The 21617-nt window shown below is 39.8% G+C and overlaps 1 protein-coding gene across 1 annotated transcript in view; it reads left to right on the top strand.

Moving 5' to 3' along the window:
• The window catches only part of usp48 (ubiquitin specific peptidase 48), a gene marked incomplete in the record, with an annotated part of 222083 nt that overhangs the window by 16986 nt on the left and 183480 nt on the right, over window positions 1–21617 (top strand). The window contains 4 exon segments of the mRNA XM_048254240.1: window positions 2025–2152; window positions 6670–6794; window positions 7138–7246; window positions 10849–10982. Of these exon segments, the coding sequence (XP_048110197.1) occupies window positions 2025–2152; window positions 6670–6794; window positions 7138–7246; window positions 10849–10982 (496 nt within the window).

The raw sequence follows: 21617 nt of genomic DNA, 5'->3' as shown, positions 1-21617 counted from the left end.
TGTTTTTCTTGGGATTTATGATACCATAGACCACACTTCCAGACAAAGTCAATGTACCATTCAGTAACTCCTGCCGTTTACATTGGTAAGTAAATGTCTAGACGGTTGAAGAGCTTTTACCTGGCATGCCCTCTAAACAATCTATTGGCAGTGAGGTCACTTGAACATTTTTTGTGATCCCAAGATGACTTTATTTTCATGCCTTAGTGAAATTGAAAGTCATGAACTACTTCTGAAAGTTCAGACACTCTGATTAACGTAAAGGGACACTTCACCCATTTGCATTAAGCTTTGTATCATTAGAAACCCAGTCATGTTTTTGAATGGTCATGCATCATTCCCTCATGGGAGAAATACGGATTTCAATTTTGCAGTTCCTGCTTTCATTGATGTAAAAATCATCATTTTGCGTCATTGAAAGCAGGAAGTCCCATATCTTTGTGGAGGGGGTAAGACTACAAACACTCATTTTTCCAGGGGGCGGGACCCACTCACACTACAGACCTATTACAGATCAGTGGGTCACTTTCAGAAACTAAAAAGATAAGAGCTGCCATCTTTTTTTTAAGCTAAGCTACGAATCCGATATCCATGGCTGCCTGTACGAGCCGCAATATTGCAGGGACAGGAGGCCTGCAGCAAGACCTGCCTGTCAGTTAGTAGAGAGCCCGGACCGGCTCGAGCTAGGGCGGACTGGTGTTGGTCCTCTCGCGAAATCGGCTGAGGAATCGTCAGTAAGCCTATGTATTTGGATGTGCGGTGGCCTTACCCAGGTAAAAACAGAAAGAAATAACGTTTTGTACTAGACTACTTTTATACTTGCAATTATACAACAATTGGGTTCCATGGAACTCTATTTATTTGTTTCTGATTGGCCGAGAGACGTTCCATGAGTTAGAATACCCCTTGACATTTCAACTCAGACTTTGCACAGCTAATAATAAATCACTCCACGATACAATGCGAAGTCAACTCAATGTAAGTAAGATAAACGAGGATGCTAATTGTAATATGATTGTCACTTGGAGGAGACTTGTAGATAACTGACGTTAGCATAGTTAGCTAACTGCTGCTAACGTGCTAGCATCATCACGTCAGGCTGTGCACAGTAGTGTAACATTTATTCACCATAAATTAAAAAAGTTTAGTGGTTCTGCAATGTAGGCTATGTTTCTGTTTTTTGCAGTACCATGTCCCTTACATGACATGGCCCAGTGTCCTTGTAACATGCATGCAGCAAACCTAGATATGAATGTGATTTCAGCCCGACTTTCAACATTTCTTTCAAGAAGACACGTAAACCACAAAGACCCATAACAAGGGATCTGGAATGTTGGTTACCTAGCAACCAAGACGCTGTCTATTGAAAAGGGAACTATTTTTTGATGCGTAAGAATGATGTCGAAATTAACATTTTTACAATAATGGGGTGTTTTCAGATTATTTAGTTTGTGGTAGAATTGTTGTATAAAAGCAATATAGCACTCGTGATCGTGGGATTGGTCATGGATATTCCCACGGCTGTTGTTGCCTGCGCCACTCGGACTTCGGCCTCGTGGCTACGGCCGAACAACACCCAGTCGAACCGTGACTTCTGTGTACCGTTACACCCCTATTATGGAGGGTATGGTACCAGCCTTAAACCCAGTTTTGGTCTTTTTTAGGCTTCTACAAGATCTTAATTGCTATTATAGATATTAGGGCGGATAAATATTTCTACAGCTTAAGGCTATATCTGGATACTGGAGGGGGAAGGAAGGATGCCAGGAAGGTCATTAGAAGTTGATATTTGCCTTTGCTGTTTCATGTTAATTTCATGAATTTTAAAAAGTCAGAATATTCAGTAGGAACCCTATATTGGAAGGCTATCAATCAGACAACTGTTCTTCCTGGGTTTAAGTTATATTTTTTGTGACATAGCCACTTTATCTCTGAGCTGTGTATGTGAAGCCTGATTTTAGTGTAGTTAGAATGAGCAATCAGTGAAAATGGTTTAACAGAATATTTGCAACACCCCTTTGCAGAGGATGAGCCGGAGACAATATGTGAACATCTCCAGTACTTGTTTGCATTGCTGCAGAACAGCAGCAGAAGATCCATCGATCCATCGGGGCTTGTGAAAGCTTTAGGACTTAACACGGGACAACAGCAGGTATAACAGCAAAATATTCTTAAACTGCAGAGGCATTGTTGTTTCTTCCTTATCTGTCATATACAGGGGGGAGAATAAGTATTTGAACCCATGCTAAAGTTGACTAAAAAGAGGAATTTAAAATCATCTGTTAGAAATGAATCTTAATGCCTTAATTAAAAAAAATCCAACCTTTAAGGACACCAGTTTTCTTAGTGAATGAAGAATGTATCCTAAATAAATAAATGTTCTTCCTTAAATTACAGGGGCAATAAGTATTTGACTCCTATGTTAAACTCCCATAGAGGCAGGCAGATTTTATATTTTTTAAAGGCCACTTATTTCATGGATCCAGGATACTATCCTGATAAAGTTCCCTTGGCCTTTGGAAGTAAAATAGCCCCACATCATCACATACCCTTCACCATACCTAGAGATTGGCATGGTATGTTTTTCAGTTAGCCTATTAGCTGGTTTGATTTGCATTGAACTCAATGAGCATCAAACCAGCTAATAGGCTAACTGAAAAACACACCATGCCAATAGCATGGGTTCAAATACTTATTCTCCCCACTGTATTGAGTAATTAATTCCCCTGTGTTTATACCTTAAACAACATTATGCATTTTTGTATCAGCACATACATGTTCAGGGAAAGGAAAATGTGTGTACATGTAGCATGTGTTCTTTTGAAGGGGCTATGTTAATTCTGTAGAATTCAAGTTGTCTTGAACGCACAATTAAGTTGGTGATGGCACTCATCCTTTGACTTGCATTGTATTGATGTAGTGCTTTTGGAGGCAGTAGAGGATTGTGGTGTTACAATAGAGAATGGTTTAAAGATGGTTTGCATGCTAACTTTAGTGGATATCTGAGCAACACATGGCATATCATTTTTTCATATTATGTGAACTGGTTATTCTCACTTCTTCACAATCATGCTTTTGTTTTAGATCAAAACTTCTCATAACCCCTTTAAATAACTTTTAGGTATCCTAAATCTGAAGTAGTTTCAATTATGCTGGAATATTGTGAAAATTATGCTTCAATGAAGTGTTTCCATTAGTAGCTAATGTTAAGCTAGTAATGGCTAGGGCTGGACCCGAATATTCAGCTTCTTGAATGTTTATTTGCTGCGTTGGTATAGCTGTTTCGGAATTTTTTTTAATCTAATTGTGAAGTCCTATAAACTTTATTCTATAGAGTAGCTGACTTATTGCGAATCACTTGCACCTGTGCCCCACTCGGGCAGAGGTAGTGAACGAAACTAGCCTACAATTCATCTGCTGAAATACTATTGATAATTTCTGCTGCTGCTGTTCCGTCATCTGTTATCTTTGCTGCCCCAGGGTTTTTCCTGCAAAGAGAATTGCGTGCCAACCTGTGTTGCCGTCTTGACATTAACCAAGTTGCCATGTAAGGCAGCCGCTGATGTGTCCCGATATCAGTAGCGGCTCCTGGCTGGCCATAGTCTGATGATCAAGTTTAGAAGAAGAAATATTGCCATAGTTCCAGGTCCCCGGCAGCTGGACGCACACTAAGGGCGGTCCACGGAGATTTTGTTAATTTTTACGGCTCTTTCTTTCTATGGCTAGGCTATGAGCGAAATCTGGGGAATGGAATCCCATAATGTTACCACTTGCGGTCAAAACACCGATTTGTTCATGCATTATTAACCTATGGTTAGCCTACTTAATGTTATTTTATTCATACACAGTGAAGTTAAAAATTTTGAGATATTTGAGACAAATAAAAGCTACAAGGTAGGTAGGCATTTGCGGGTAATCAGCTCATTAGCCCAGATCAGTGGAGAACTACTTAGGGGGAAAAACTCAAGAGGGAAACAAATTAACCGAGAATTCGTTGCGAAATCAAGAATCGTGAAGCGTAGGCTTCACGCCACCTTACACCACTCAGCTCTCATAGTCAAGTTCAAGTTGTTTATTGTCATGTAGGCCTGCTTATAAAATAATTTATAAATAACAAAATTATTGTGTTAAAGAGCCAGCTCAACTTTAAAGAGTACATTTGCGGGAGAGCTCCTTGGGGAATGATTTGGAAAATTTGAGGAAGCTTGAACTATCAAATAGGATGGCGGCAGACAAATGGCCAGTGAATGAAAATCTGTCTGTGGCGGTAACTATGATTGTCACACACTTCATAGGCAATTTGCGCAAAGTTAGAAGCGGCCCTGCGCCTATCCTGGACACCGGTATGTTTTGCACAAAGGCACGGGACATCACGTAGGCCTATCTTTCTCATGTTGGCCACAAACTTGTCTGTAACCCTGTGTGCCTCCACTGCATCAATTGCTCTTTTCTGCAGCTGTGCATAGAGCACATCTACACAGGGCATGATCTTGTAGAACAGGTCTAAAAGGAATAAAAACTCGAATAGCTAAGAGATCTAAGAGCATTCGAGAAAACCCTTTAGCCTCTCTAACTGAGATTGTATCAACATCTCCAGATGTTTCAATTATTTCGAAACACTCCAAAATAAGCTTTTAAATCTTTTCGGAGATCTTGTGAAAAAAGCGTACCATAAACCATAAAGATCCGAGAAGAAGACACCCACTGAGGATGCTGCTGACGCAGTCTTTTCCATCACCAGGTTCAATTGATGTGCATAGCAATTAGGGTAGCCTACACATCTTGCACTTTCTTACGCACTCCACCAGATGCTCCTCTCATGACACTAGCCCAATCAAATGTCTGTGCAATCAGCCTTACTTTATCTGTGTCACTCTCAGGTGAACAAACTATACCAAGCTGCCCCAAAAGCACGGTTGAGATCGATTATGCATTCGTCTGCCCATCAATGGATTTAAAACAGAAAAATCATTCTTGCACAGTGTTCGCAGAAGTAGGTTAAACACTACAACTAATTGGCAGTGGGTGGACACGTCTGTAGTCTCCTCTGCTTGCACAGATCAGATCAAATCAGTTATGATATGATCCTGCATTACATCAAACATGCAATCCAGTAACTCATTTTGAATGGTCTTGGAAGTACATTTGAACACGATTTCGCACTTACACTGTAGCCCCTTATCGAGTTGTGCTGCAATATTAGCTTTCCCCAGCATGGCTAATTTGCACAACTCAGATGCTAGCCTCATGTTTTTTGCCTTCTCTGAAAAATGTTTCATGTCACCCACACCTACACTAGCCTACTCCAAACATCCCCTTGTCCCCCAGAAGATCGGAAAAGCAGGCATGGAAAACAGAACATTTTATTGCGTTCAGGACAACCAGAGCTTCTTATCAGACATAGGCCTACCACGAACGTGAACATGTCCGATTAAATGACCGACTCTTGTCCTTTGTTTGTTGGTATACGATGTTAATGTCGGGCTGATCAGGTCCTATGTCTGGATAGCTAATTTAACTACAAACTCAAGTCTTTCGAATGAGTTCTTTAAGAGAAACTCCACACTATTGCACACACGCTGTTCACTCGGGCATTTTTCAACTGTCTGTCTGACCTCACAAACTTCGTGCGGACTAATACAGTAGGCATATTACAGTAAGTTCTGACGTCGTATAGGGTGGGCAGTGGCATGATCTGCCCACCCGACCCTCTACTAACCGCGCTCTAGTTGCAGTTCCATTATCGGTCGACAGATTTACATAGACAAACAGCAGGCGCTGTTCAATTTCTTCAGGGCAGTGACGTCGCTGCCCTACAAGAAATTAAATGTAACGTTACAGTAGGCCTACAACAACTACGGATATGACCAACGAGATGTTTGCGATCTTTTCGAAATTTCTTTGCAAATCATACAAAAATGTAACATGATTGAGTACTTTGCCACTGATTACAATAATAAACAAACAACATTTTATTTAAAAAAAATATTTTGTGGATCTACTTTTCTAGTGGATAATTCTTTAGTAGGGCTCTGCCCCTCCTGCCCAAGTGAACGAGCCGCGCCTGCCCGATATACAGAATTAATGAACGAGGCAGTTGCAAAGATCTTCACGATGCGCAGTCGAGGCCGTTATCCTGCTTATCCCCTAGTTGCCACTTTTATAGGCAATAGGCATGCCTTTATACTGTAGAATGCAAAGGAAACAAGCGGTTGAGTTTAAAAAGAAGCCGACTTGTTCAGTTTGTTGTAATACTCTCTTTGGTCCTGACAGTGATAATAGTGGGCAGTTACCTTGTTTACACATGATTCCATTGTTGCTAAGCCTGCTTCCAGGCTTAACTGTAGTTAGCTTAACTGTATGGTTGTTACTATTCAATTAGAATTGATATGGAATGTTGATTAAACTTCTTTTTTGCCAGATCTATTTAATATGTGTCCCGTTATACAGAATTAATAGCCACCCTTCCAGCCAATCAGAAAAGTCTCTGAAAAATCTCTCTGGGTGATAAATCTAGGAAACACATTCTTCACACATCCACAAACTAAGGACACAATCAGTAGTTTTCGACTACAAAAATTTGTGCCCCATCAAGAACAAGGAGACTAGCGTATAGTCTACCTTACACCGTACAGTTCTGTCCAGCCTCTGCCCTTCTTTTTCATATAGGATGCACAAGAATTCTCCAAGCTATTCCTCTCCCTCCTGGAAGACATCCTCTCAAAACAGAAGAACCCAAGCCTCCAGAATGTCATTCAGCAGCAGTTCAGTGGAATGATTTCCTATGTCACAGTGTAAGACATATGCTTCTTTAGAGGGGGATTTTTAAGGGTCCAAGATTAGTTTGCAACATGTCCAAATATGCAACCTAAATGGAAGACCTTTTTTTGATTCAGTTTAATTGTGTATGATATTGAGAACATTGTTGACTGAACAGATTTCCTTAAGCTACAGCCTTGTGCTTTCTCAATGTCTCAGACATAAAATTTAACTTTGATGTTTTAGGCTACATGTCCTTATGCTTATACAATCACAGTTTTGATGTTTCACTTTGGTGCTTTTTTTCTTGTGGGTGTTGTGTGCGATATATCTGAAGTATCAAGAACTTCCTTGACTTTTTTTCCTGTCTTGGCACAGATGTGACCAGTGTGGTCGGTCATCTTCCCTACCCTCCCGATTCTACGAATTGGAACTTAATATTCAAGGACACAAAAATCTCACAGAGTGTCTCACAGAGTTCTTAAAGGTAAACATGTTTCGTGAATGTAGAAATGAAAATGTTTCTGGGAGAATGTTTATGGGTTGAGTCCTTGCTTTCACATGTCATGTGGCCTTGCAGAGTGCAATGTGCAATCTAGTTTAAAATAAGTAGGTGCCCGTGAATCCTGCGGTAATGAATCAAGCAAAAATATATGCGTGTGTGGGTTGGTGGGGGTGGGGGGCTGGGGGGCAAAATTGGAAAATAGATAATTGCATCCACTTTGAATGTTTTGGATAACTTCAGTGTTTCACCGACAATTTTTCAACAGCGGTGCTGTTAGTTGCAGAAAGTTGATAACCCAGCTAAGCTACGGGGTCCTGGGGCCATGGTGCCCCTTAAAAACATTTAGATGATCTTAGCTGAAATATGTGGAAAGAAATGGACAGATTGAGACTTAGAAATATGACATTTACCATTTGAGGCAAAAAGATGCCAATTACAAACTATCACTGTTGCAGAACATGAACGGGTCACAAAAACCTTGGTATAATTTTAGACAGGATTAGATAGGGTCCTTTGTGTTAATTTTCAGCCTTTACATTAAAGGGATATTCCGAGGGTTCCTACGGAGTATGGAAAACCTGGAAAAGTATGGAATTTAATTTTAGTAATTTCCAGGTCTGGATAAGTATGGAAAAAAGAAACAAGGGTATGGAGAAATATTTGTGTTTCCAGACTATTGCATCTACAGTACTAATCACTTCACTCAGGTCATAATGAACCATTCCTACTGTTGTGTAGCTTAATCAAGATACAATCGAATGGGGGTCCTTAGAAAAAAATCTCCCACAAGGGGACCCTGGTACCAAATCGAGAACCCCTGTTCTATGCACGTGCCCTATACCATTGTGCACTGGTATGTTTGCGTAGCAAAACACTGGTAGACTTTTTTGATTTTGTAAAAGTTACCAAGACATGGATACTGCATTATCTGATAAACTGTTATTGCAAACAAATAATACTGTTTACGGTGATTTCTGAGGCCTCTGCCAGCAGTGCACTAGTCTCCAACATATGTAGGCTTTGCTGACAGAGAGCTAAAAATGTGAGTGCACCTTCCAACACAGCACTTCCCCAATGAAAAGTATCCAACAATTTGAGTATGGAAAAAGTATGGAATTTTGAAATGGAAAATGTGTAGGAACCCTGTATTCCACCATTTTGGGAATTACACTCATTTTCCACCTCCCCTTGAGTTAAACAATTGATTTTTACCTTTCTCAAGTTCATCCAGCCGTTCTCTGAGTCTGGCGATACCACTTTTAGCTCGCGCTTAGCATTGATCATTGAATCGCATTAGACCATTTGCATCACGCCTGCTAGCATCACGTTTAAAAGTGACTAAGATTTCCGGTAATTTTCCTATTTAAAACTTGTCTCCTCAAGTTAGAAATTGTAATAAGACCAACAGAAAATTATACTTGGCAATTTTCTAGGCTGATTTGACATGGAACTATACTCGCATTCCAGCGTAATAATCAAGGAACACCATGGGCGCAATCTTAGTCACTTTTAAATGTGATGCTAGCAGGCGAGATGGCCAATGATTCGCATGTCCTGCCACTCTCTTTCGGCAGCTATAGAATCACCCCGTATTTTGTACATACGCTCTGGAGAAAGTTTTTGTCGCTACACGAATGTCTCTCAAGGAGAGAGTTCTCCTTTCTTCTTTCGTAGCATTTGCAGTCAAAGTTACTGATTTTCTCCATTTCTCCATTTTCATTTCCAGGTAGAACCAGGGTCGCTGTATATTAAGTAGCCATGTGTATCGCTTGTAACGTGCAGCTGATTGGCCGAAAAAATAACAAAAGCACATCAATGGCCAACTGCAGTTCAGTATGGAAATTAGCTAACACGCCCCAGCACAAAGAGAGAGGCAGATTTTTTGCCAAAACTATACAGTTTCAACGACAAAATGTATACTGTTAAGGCAACCATACTGTTATCTGAAACATGGAGTGGCTTCTTCATGACTTGAACTTGCACATTCTGCAAAAAAACAAAAATCACTAATTTGAAAAAAAAGCTTAAATTGTGTTTTGCTTAAATTGTGTTTTGCTGCGTTAGCCTCAAAATTTATTATTATTATTAGTAGTAGTAGTATTTTCTTCTCTATTATTGTGTTAAATGTTTCAAATGTAAAGCACTCTGAACTGCATTCTTTGTATGAAAGGTGCTATACAAATAAAGCTTATTATTATTATTATTATTATTATTATTATTATTATTGTTATTATTATTGTTATTATTCATGTCCACACCTTTTAAATAACAATCAGATTTAGAGACAGCAATGGTTCTTTGCCATCACTCGGGCCTTGTGCTCCTTTCTAGATTTCTTGACTGATTCAGGTTTGGGTTCTGGCTGGGCCACTCTAAAATGTTGGTATTGTTTCTTCACCATTTATTTTCCACTTTGGCTGCATATTTCAGATCATTGTCTTGTTTAAAGCTGCAGTTGGCAAGATTTTTTTGATCCTATTCACTGAAACCGACACTATGCTCCGACAGAACAACATAAATCAGCAGGACAAAAACCTGCACTTCTATCTCCACTTAGAGCCTGTTATTTGTTTTGCAAAAATCCACAGCTCCCGGTTCTTCTGGTCCAATCAGAGCAGGGCTGTGTGAGAGCTGACTGTCAATCACAGTCTGGTGCAGTCTGGTGCGCACTGACGAGCACAAACTCAGTGAGAAGGTGCTCGATGGTAGTGGGGCAGGGGCATGAGAGTTGTAAACATTCAGCATTTTGGCTCAATCCCCTCAATCTGTCAGACTTGCCAACTGCAGCTTTAAAGGTCTGATGCTGAGGCCATAGTTCCCTGATCAGTGCCTGAGGTTTTCCTTCACAATCTTTTTTTCTCATGATGCCATTTACTTGAGGCCCTAAAAACACCCCAAACTAATGCATTTGAGTGTGGTAGTGTCATTTACAGCCAGAACAAACATATCGGTCAAGAGAAAATCAACATTAAATTGATTTTTGCTAGGTGTCAGAATAATTTTGGGTTTAGCTGCACATTTTTAACAAAGACTCATGTGCCACAATTGTTGGCATCCCTAGAAAATATTTTTCAGATTTATATTCAGCTACTTATGTTAATCAGTGTGTTTGTGAACTTTTATTAGTAAACCAGGATTTCCTTTTTCACTAAGGTATGAATGTAAAATGATAGAGGTAAAATAACATAATAATTTTTCAACATGGAGGAATAGTCTCAATTCCCATTCCCAATGGTCTCACTGTTATCATTGTGATATATTGCCAAAAAACAATATTCCTCTTCACTCAACTTTCCAGGGATCTAAATAAATATAGAGGGCACAGTATAAATATAGAGGGCACTGCAATTCTTAAGGGTAAGCAGCTACACTTCTACGTTTAAAGGGAAATTGTAATTAAGTGGCTCATCATTTTCATGAGTAGGAGTATGAGTATATAAGCACAGATGCTGGTATCATAATTGTAGTAATAAAATGTGAAATATGAAAACCAGAAATTTTTAGTTTCTGTCCCTTTCTCTCAAGCTTGATTATTTCAGAGATGGTGTATGGCTTTGCCTCTGATGTCCTCCGGTCTTTCCTAGGAGGAGAAGCTTGATGGAGATAATTGCTACTTCTGTGAGAACTGCCAGAGTAAACAGAGTGCTACACGTCACATTAAACTCCAAAGTTTGCCTCGAACCCTTAACCTACAACTCATGCGTTTTGTCTTCGACAGGTAAGCTCTGCTTCAAACTACTACTAAATGTTTGGTGGTGTGCCATTAATAAGGTGATCTACAGTGGGTACTACTTCAACTTGTCCAGCTTCACATGTGATTCTCACGTGACCTCACGCGTGAATCACGCGTCTTTTATTTATATTTCCCCAGTGAAACTGCATTGACCCAAACAACCACCAGGTGGCACTTGTGAGCAGGGTTAGGAACATCGGCTTTTGCCGCTTTGAGTCTATGCGCACCAGTATGGTACAGTATGGACCATATATTTAGCCTACCCAACATTTTTTCAGTTTCCACAATATTACCCCCTGATTAGCTTTCATTTCGATGGCTGATAGGCCTACAGTACGTCTCCTGCGACAGTCCCAACAGTTAAGACTATAATCAAACAATCCAAAAGTGAATTACCAGTAGGCCTAAATCCTGAAACAAACGGAAAATCTTCTGCTTTTAATATAGCCTACCGATACGCTGCTCCAAACAACATGCAGTCTCACGATAAAACTTGTTATTGTTTTTAAAGGTGTCTTTGTTAATTTATGAAGAGGCATCTGGCTGTTTCGTTTGTTTGTTTTACTTTCATTAATGGTTAAGCTCATGAAAATCCGCTTCGTTCATTGTTTTAAAGATTAACTGAACTGAAAGAATCAACATTGATAGTGTGTTGATTATGAAGATTAAAAATAAATGACACTAAAAAATTGAATAAAAAAAATCAATACGCAGCCTTTTTTAAGCAACACCAAAATTGCGTTTGTTAGTATTAGAACGCTGCCAGTTTCAATGACGTCACTGGCATGGTAGGACCTGAGAAGTTCTATAGGCAACAGCTGCAGCATATTATGTATACACGAAAATTAGTAATTTTAATGGCATGGGTTACACATTTGAGCCTGTGAAGGACAGGCCTGTAGTGTCTTGACTACCACTAGATGGGGGACGATCGGTTTCAGGCTCCAGCTCAACCTTCAGTAGGATCATTTGGGTGAAAATGACTGTGGGCGCTGCTGGAGCATGGACACTGGAATCTATCTGTTGCAAAGCAGTGGCGAAACTTAGGGAAAATGTTCGAGGAAGCCAAAGTGACGGGAAAATATGTTTATTTATGTATATGTGTTTATTTTGGGGGTATACATTTTGTGCAATGTATAGCGGCACAACATGGGCTACTGTAGACCTAGCCTACAGGTCATGTAGAAAACTGGACGAGGGGGCACTTGAGACAGCAACACGCACGCTGTCTCTCTGTCTCCCTCCATCCCTCACACACACACATTGCCTACTGTACATCCTCCACACAACTGCATACTCACTCACCACCACTACATTAGGCCTATGCGAAGGCTACGGTACAAATAAGCTATATAACACTCAATGTAGGCTAACACAGTCTGGACTACTGGCACTCGTAACAGCAACTCACACAGGCTCTCTCTCGCCCTCCCTTGAAACTGTTAAAATCTTCGTTACCCCTATTTTTACCTTGTGGATGTTGATATTGCACGAGTCTCTTGGATAGCAGCTTTGCGAGTTAAACTCCCTCGCATCAACAATCTGCCCTGAGATGGTGAACAACTGGCTTCAGGGTGAGTAGAAAGGGACATTGGATTCTGTTTACAGACCCGCTGTGGTTACCAGCTAGTAAACGCATTATTATCGATCTGTGATATCATCGGAGTCATACTCTCTATGGTCGGAGTGCTAGCTTGTGGACTTTGACATAAGAGTTTTTCCAAGGTGTTTAGCTGCTAGCCCTTTCCTAGGTTGGATCGTATGGTAGCCTATCTAACACTGCCTATCTAACACTGGACCTCATCTGAGGCTACTTCGAGATATTATTCCAAAGGGGACAGATAGGCTACTGCACTTAAAACTTTAAAAGATTGAACGAACCTTCCCGGACTTTGTAATTGCGACCAGTGACTGCATTGGGTGAATGAAGCCGAAGTTGAAACTTAGGCTCCATGGCACATAGACTGTGGGCTCGCCCTTTTATGAATTGAAAAAGACTAGCTGCCCCACCGAGTTTGCGATAAAGTAAGCAAGAAAAGGGTTTTTTAAGTCAGGAAATGGCGAGTCAATGGCATTTATTTGTCCAAAGTTACAGACCAGTTTCCATAGTGCACATCTTATCAATAGTTTGAATGTCGTGTGTGTTTCTGCTCATTGACAAAATAGCGTTCAGTATGATTCATGCCCAATTAATTTCCCCTGTTAAAGTGTTCGCCTTTGTTTCACTAGTTTGGTTTCTTTTTGTATGAGATTTTGTGATGTAGGCTAGCCTATGATAAACGGCTTATGGTCAATATGTAACTCAGCTAGGCCTAATGTTAGTTTCCTCAGCCATGTCAGCTAGCCTCAGACTCCTTATCTGCTATGGCTGCTACTGCTAGTGCGGAGTAGCTTACCATGCCAGTGACGTAGCCGATTGTTGAAATCCAACATGGCGGCGCCCGTGTAACAACAACAACAACACTTTCAACATACAATTTTATCCCTTTTAATAAATTCAGCCATTTTAATCATTGTACCAATGAGAAGAAATAAAATACATCTGTTATCACCTTTACAGTGGGTCCCAGTTAAAAATTGACACTTCATTCACGATCATGGTGAATGGTGAAATGTAAGTACAACTGCAGCCGCTTGGGGGCAGCATAGTCCGCTGTGGAGTTCCACGGTCGAACCAGATGGCGCATTCGACAGCAAGGGCTGTGATTGGCCGAAGTTTTCAGTCGCGTTTCTGTGTTTTTAGCAGCCCCCCTGCAACATGCTAGTCCACTATAGCCTAAGCCTTGTACATAATGTTAAACATAGTTTTGGATTCAGTGGCAAGATTTCTTGATTGTACAGTGTCTGTCTCTCAGTAATGTTTTAAAATGAGAGCTTCGTCAGCTGGCAGTAGGCTACTTTGTCGGTAGTCATGAGAAGTTTGCTTGCTAACAGAACATAAATATGCTGCCCAGAAATCTTGTGAATAGTTCTGATTTTTTTTTACTACACTAACGAGGTTGAAATATAGACTTTGCCTACAGCATCTCCTTAACAGTAATGTTAACAAAATGACAGCATTCATATGACAAAGAAAAACGAATTCGGTCACTCAAGACTGTGCCACAGCAACCAGTGTAGGCTACAGTCCTACCCAATAGGCCTACTTTCAAGCAGATATGCGTTGTCTGACGGTCGAGTGGGTTAATGCACGTATTTCCAGAACAGATCTGCAACTTTCAGGTAGTTCTGAGTTCGAATCTAGGCAGGAGCAGAACCATATAAAGGCCTAGGCCTATTGTTATCATTTTTTGCAAGGTGTTGCTCCTGGCAATACTTGTTTATAAGACGTTTGGTGATTAATTGATAGCTGTTTTGGGACACGTTAAACGTTCTTTATAATGAGCGCATCCGGGAGTAAAACGACTGTTACGCCAGCTGTTACAACTGTAGGCTACAATGATTGCAATACAAAAATATGCTTGCGCTGTTAGTTTAGTTAGTTTTGTGATGTTTTGCACTTTTGCCTCATGTGTTTTCAGGTTTGAGGGCTTTTTGGCAAGATTGACCTTGGTTAGACTCTGCATATGTTATTTCTCCATTATGGAAAATAAAGTCAATTTTCGACACACGCCTGTTATTAGTTCAATAACAAGTGTTGCTTGTTAAAACATGTGACTAGTGAAACTCAAATGATTTTAGAAATATTTAGCCAAAGCCAAAAGTGTTAGAGAGAAGGAGAGGCGCCCGGTGCAGCTCAGATGTCTTTTTAATTTTTCTTTATTCTTTAGTAAAAGGTGCAGAACATTATTAAACTTTGACTAACGTTTCGATGTTCGTTAGTCAAAAACATCGACACATCGAAATGTTAGTCAAAGTTTAAGAATGTTCTGCACCTTTTACTGAAGAATAAAGAAAATTTAGAAGACATCTGTGCTGCACCGGCGTCTCTCCTCTCTAAAATATCTGTCCTGGCCTGGTTGCAACGGATTGTGGCCAAACGACAGAAGCGCGGAGAACCCTCCTTTGTCTACCAAAAAGTGTTACTTTGTGCCCCGCGCTCCCCCACTTTTTGTGATAGAAGGGGATGGGGGAGGGGGGCTTAACGTGAAAAAGCTTAATGTCACAAAACGGCAACGAGTCGTTTTAGGCTACAGGCCTTCATCATGGTAGGCTACAGGAAGTGGGGGGAGGGTATGGGATGACCAGAGTCGTCATCTATCGTCTTTCCAGGCACACAGCTCGTTATATAGCCTATCGACTGCCTTAACAGATAGGCTTTGCTCTTGGGTTTGGCCTTACAGCGAACTCAATGCTCTTGTTGCTTGCAGTTTGTTAAATAAAGCGATGCAGATTACATTATTTATTTCTGATTAATTGCGTCTTTTGATGTATTTTGCAACATTTGCTTGTTAGGCTGGGCTACTGTCAATGTCCTGTACAGGTCAATGTTCAACAATTGCTGGTGTACAGGTTATATAATCAATTAGCTAAATCATTTGTCCAGCTGTTTAAACATTTTTTCGTGCTACATTCAAACGCAAAAGGTGCTTTGATATATTTTTCGTTTGAACGTCGGCAAGCAGGCATGCTTTGGTTGCAATGAATGAGAATAATTGCTTTTTTTTTTGCGTTTTTTTTTTAATATGACTCGCTCCAGTCTCAACAGCACGTACTTTTTCCACACACTAAGTTCTAACACACAAAGGCCTATCCCCTCTCGCTTTCTCTCTCTCCATCCCTGCACACGGTGCTTTCTTAAAGGAGCTGCACCATTTTACAACAATTGCATCTACATTTTCATATTAGAATGTTTTGTCAAGTGTAAGCTTAAACTACCGCGATCAATTCAAATTCCGTGCCCCCCGCTGGGCCATGGAAGCAGTAAGTCAGTCGCATCAAAAATAGTAGTGGCACCCAAGTGACACCTTGTGGTTGTTTGTGTCAACTGCAGTTTGTGCCATTTCTGCTGAGAAAATGGGGTGCGTGATTTATGAAGGAACCCGTCCAGACTTAACGGGGACCCACTGTACTTCAAATTCCAGTTCAGTTCATCTTTAAGTAACATTGTTTGTTGCTTCTACACACATCATCTCCAGTGGTTCAGTTTTACTTCCGCAGACGCACACATACATTGAATGAGCGCTGACACCACTACCCCCTAATTGCATGTCTCTTTATTTGATAACACTAAATTAAAAATATTTTCTAATCAGGAAAATGTTTAGGTTCTTTTTCTTTCGGTCCGCAGTTCCATAATAGGCTACCATTCAATTGTGCCATGAATTATCCGCGGCAATCTCCTCTAGGAGGAGGCCTTAAGCCTGCAGATTATAGACAGAGAAACTCTGTACAAGGAAAATGACAAGTGTGTTAATGCGCTTCGGGGCCGCACCCTTACTTCCAACGCCACTGTCAAGAGGCCAGTGGCTACCCCACTTTTCAATATCAATATGTTTTGTATAGAGTTACCACAGGTTACTCTATACAACCACAGGTGGCACTGTGGTAACTCTACACAAAACATATTGATCTCAATGGTGCATTTTGCCCATGTTCAGGGTGGAAAATAAAAAAAGTAAGATTCGCATGAGACAAGTCAAATTGGTGTCTTTAAAAAGAAGGGACCATGGAGAGTGAAGGAAACCATATAAAACTAGAAAATGTAATTCCAGGGAATTACGAGTGCATGAAAATGAAGCTAGGACAGACATGGCATAGCTAAATAAAAAGTTGATAGTTTAGACGTAGACAGTTTCAAGTTGAATGTAGATAGTTTAACAGTTGTTAATAGACAGATAGTTTAATAGACAGATAGTTTAATGAATGTTGAAAGTTTAAAAGTTATATGGAGATAGTTTAAAGGTTGTTGACATACTGATAGTTTAATGTGTGTTGGTAGACAAATAGTTTAAAGGCTCTATATAGGTAGAGTTGACGATAACTGACAGTTGGAATGGCTCTAATGTTTGCTAGCAGTTATGCTAACAAAGCTAACTAGAAATGCAATTCCAAGGAATTACCAGTGCATGAAAATGCTAAAGTTGTGATGTAAAATATCATGTATAGTTAAAACAGATAATACAGAGATGGTTACTACGGTGATGCTAGGATAGACATGGTGGTTGCATAGCTTAATAAAAGTTGATAGTTTAAAAGTAGACTGTTTAAAAGCTGAATGTAGATAGTTTAAAAGTTGTTGATAGACAGTAGATAGTTTAAAAGTTGTTGATAGACAGCTAGTTTAATAGATAGTTTAATGATAAAACCTTTAAAAGTTGAAGGTAAATAGTTTAAAAGTTGTTGACAGACTGGAAGTTTAATGTATGTTGATATTTAAATAGTTTAATGGCTGTGTATAGTTAGATATTTGACGATAACTGAAAGTTGGAATGGCTCTAATGTTTGCTAGCAGTTATGCTAAGATTTTTAACGTTGCTAACCATACTACTTAGCTAATGTTTTATAGCAGTGTTAGCAATGCTAACATGCTACTTAGTTAACTTAGCTAACGTTTTCTAGCAGTTTTGCTAAACATGTTAGCAATGCTAACTATGCTAACCATGCTACTTAGCTAACTTAACTAACGTTTTCTAGCAGTTTTGGTAAACATGCTAACTATGTTAGCAATGCTAACTATGTTAACCATGTGACTTAGCTGACCTAGCTAATCATTTTTAGTAGTTATGCTAACTAGCATGATAACAATGCTAACTATGTTAACCATGCTAACTAGTTACAGTGGGTAGGAGTCATAGTTGATGACAAGTGTTGACATAGTTGATGACAAGTTAAAAGTTGTTGATAGACAGCTTAATAGATAGTTTAATAATAGTTTAAAAGTAGACTGTTTAAAAGTTGAATGTATATAGTTTAAAAGTTTAAAAGTTGAATGTAGATAGTTTAAACGTTGTTGATAGACAGCTAGTTTAATAGATAGATAGTTTAATGATAGTTTAAAAGTAGACCGTTTAAAAGTTGAATGTAAAAAGTTCAGTAGTTTAATGGGTTACATTGTTTAACAGTGGATTATTGTAGTGAGGACTTTTATTTTGAAACAATTTTGGGCAGAGGAAACAGTTGAATAGGATGTGTAGTCTTAATTGACCCAGATTGTATGCTTAAAGCCTGAGGCTGCAGGTGGCCTGAACACCTGCCATAGGATTCTAATTGCTTAATGGCCGTATTATGACGTCATAATCGGCCATGTTAAGTCTATGGGGATTTTTAAAAAGTTTTTCTTTAATAGTTTAACTCTTTAACTGCCACAGAATTCTAGAATACTGCACCCCCTCACTGCCAGAACAACATTCTAAATCCCCCAAAAATCTGCTGGATATTGTCAACCTGTGTATAAAGTATCTGTTTTCTGGTTTTACACTACTTTTTGATAGCTACAGTCAAATAACAAAGGATGTTACACCACTGCCTCTATCTAGGGCTACAAAAAACATTGTGTATGTCATTGTGGTCATTACAAACAGCAGTTGCACAATACAATTTGTAATATGTACTAATGAATTATCACCTCAAAAACACACACAATAGATAATATTCATAGGAAGATATGTAATTTAATCAATTAATAATATATTATTACATACTCTAAATATTCACACATCTCATTACATCATTACAAAATGATTGAGTAACATACAATGTGACAAACGGTAGGCGGTTTCAATTCAGATAAATCAGGTAGTCTAACAATCAGTGACATGTTAATCATGTAGTACCATGCATGTCATTATTTATGCTGTTCCTTTGCAATTAAATTCAGGTCCAGAAAGGTTTAGAATGACTAAACATAAACACCCCTGTAGTAAAATTGAACAATAAATATAAATAATAAGTTCTTTTTGGTAATTGAGGGCAGCCGTGGGCCTACTGGTTAGCGCTTTGAACTAACCGGAGGGTTGCCGGTTCAATCCGACCAGTAGGAACGGCTGAAGTGCCCTTGAGCAAGGTGTGTGCTTCACCTCACTGTATGTTCACTGTGTGCTGAGTGTGTTTCACTAATTCAATGGATTGGGATAAATGCAGAGACCAAATTTCCCTCACGGGATCAAAAGAGTATATATACTATTGGTGGTATTGGTGACAAACCAAGATACTTTGCACATGACAATTTGCAGATCATAAAGAAAAAATGTCCACCTGCTGGGGTGTTTTTTAACATCTGCAAACAGTAAAGGACTGACATAGGTTAAGTTCTTGTGAGCACACTAACAGCAGAGACCAGTGTTGTGCCCGGGGAGCAACCTATATGTGGCCACAATACTCATGTTCTCTGTGATTCATTTCCTATTTTGCCTTTGAAAACACATTGGATTAGATCCATGTTTCATTTGAGTATACAGCTACATGTAATAACTGTTGAAGTGAACAAAAAAGAACTCTGACCATCTTTTGGAAACTAGTAGTAGTACTACTAGCCAGCTACTTGCTAGCCAGCTACTATAGCCAGTTCAAGTTTTGTATAGATTTCTAAAAATGAACAGTAAAACCTCTACACTGGTAGAGATTTGAACAAACAATAAATATCAGTTCAAGTTTTGTATGAATTTCTGAAAATGAACAGTAAAACCTCTACACTGGTAGAGATTTGAAGAAATAAACAATATCAGTTCAAGTTTTGTATAGATTTCTAAAAATGAACAGTAAAACCTCTGCACTGGTAGAGATTTGAACAAACAATATCAGTTCAAGTTTTGTATAGATTTCTAAAAACGAACAGCAAGACCTCTACACTGGTAGAGATTTGAACAAACAAACAATAAATATCAGTTCAAGTTTTGTATAGATTTCTAAAAATGAACAGGAAAACCTCCACACTGGTAGAGATTTGAACAAACTAACAGTAAATATCAGTTCAAGTTTTGTATAGATTTCTAAAAATGAACAGTAACTGATTGGAAGAACTAATCATTTGAACTGATTGAAAGAACTGATAATTTGAACTGATTGAAAGAACTGATCCTTTGAACTGATTGAAAGAAGGCTGATTTAACTGATTGAAAGTGCTCCTAGACAACCTAGGCTGGTAGTGGTGGATGCCTGAGATGGAAGATTCTGAAAAAAAAAGGAAAACAAAACTATATTTAGAGAAGAAAATTCAAACAAAATGGAACATTTTGGCAAATGTCTACATTTATAGTTATTAGCAGTGTAATTTAACGTGCATAAATAACTTTTATATAATCAATAGTAGTAATTATTACATTGTATGAAACAAGGAAAATGCATATCAACATGTGCATATTAAAATTAATGTAATTTACCAGATACTAGCAGAATCACATACTAGATAGCCTACTATAATAAGCAAACAACATCTCACCAGTGTTTGTACACAAGCTTTGTATGGTACATCTCAAAGCAGTCAGTGGGGCACAGTGCAGGGTGGTCTGGACAGGTCTTGCAGAAGAAAGGTGTCTGCTTCCTCCCTCTATGTCGTCATCTGGACTGCGCTTCAGCGGGAACAGACTTTTGCAGTCCGGACGCTGATTTCGTGTTGTCCGAGAAAGTGTCGACCAGTGAGACGCCCGCAGGCACTAACGGTGTGCTGATTGGCCTGGGAGGAGGAGTGAGCTCAATTTGCCTCCGTCTCAGTAGCCCCTTCACCACAAGCTCGCGGAATCCAGCCGACTGCATTGTATTGCCACTTTCTTTGTGCAAGATGTAGGCATTCACAAATGCGACCTCTCGGATATGATGGAACAACCGATGGTACCACTTCATTGCACGGTGTTGGTAGCTGTAATAGGAGCATAGCTGGTCTCCGTGATCTACCCCTCCCATGAAGCGGTTGTAGTCCTCCACGCTCTTTGGCTTGCGCAAAGTTCTGTAGCCATCAGGACCCTTGCTACGCACTCGTTTGGTGATAACGAGATTGTCGTGCACTGTGGAGAGGACGGTGACTGTGCCAGCATCACGAAAAGACGCAGTTAAAAGTGGACGTTTTTCAAAAAACACAGGGGATCTGAAGGCCGCCGTTTCAGACAATGGAGTTGAGGGGGCATGCCTTTCCTGTTCACACGAACAGTTCCACACGCGCCAGTGTTTTGCCGGTGGAGCTCTTGGAAAAGAGTGGGTGAGGTGTAGTAGCTGTCAGTATAGAGACTGTGTCCCTTCCCCAAAAGCTTGGCTTCCCTTAGCAAGCCAACAACTGAACTATGGCCAATACCCAGACAGCGATTGTAGTTGAAGGCCCCTCCAGTGTATAATGTGTCACAGGTAATGTAATTACTTGTCGCCTGATAGGACAAAATTCTTCAGACCAAACCGGTGTCTTTTATTTGGCACGTACTGACGAAAAAAACACCCTTCCACGAAATGAAACCATGGATTCATCAATGGAGAGGTGTTAAAGTGGGGGTAGTACTAAGCTCTGAAAACTCTTCAGGACTAGATCCATAAGTGGGCGGATTTTAAAAAGTGGATCATAACCCGGCTGACCTCTCTCCAACCTCAGAGAGTTGTCATTGAAGTGGATGCAGGAGGACAAGAGCTGAAAGCGGTTGCGTGTCATTACACGGGCGAAATTTGGTGTCAAGCCCAGTGAACTTTGGGTGCTCCAGTAATCAGCGATTTGAGGCTTTCTAGTCAGACCCATGCTGATCTGAATGGCCAAAAACGCCT

This window comes from Alosa alosa, chromosome 10, assembly GCF_017589495.1.
Source record: "Alosa alosa isolate M-15738 ecotype Scorff River chromosome 10, AALO_Geno_1.1, whole genome shotgun sequence".
NCBI classification, from domain to species: Eukaryota; Metazoa; Chordata; class Actinopteri; order Clupeiformes; family Clupeidae; genus Alosa; species Alosa alosa.
The sequence above is the reverse complement of the archived record's forward strand: the minus strand, read 5'-3'. Positions and strand labels throughout refer to the sequence as shown.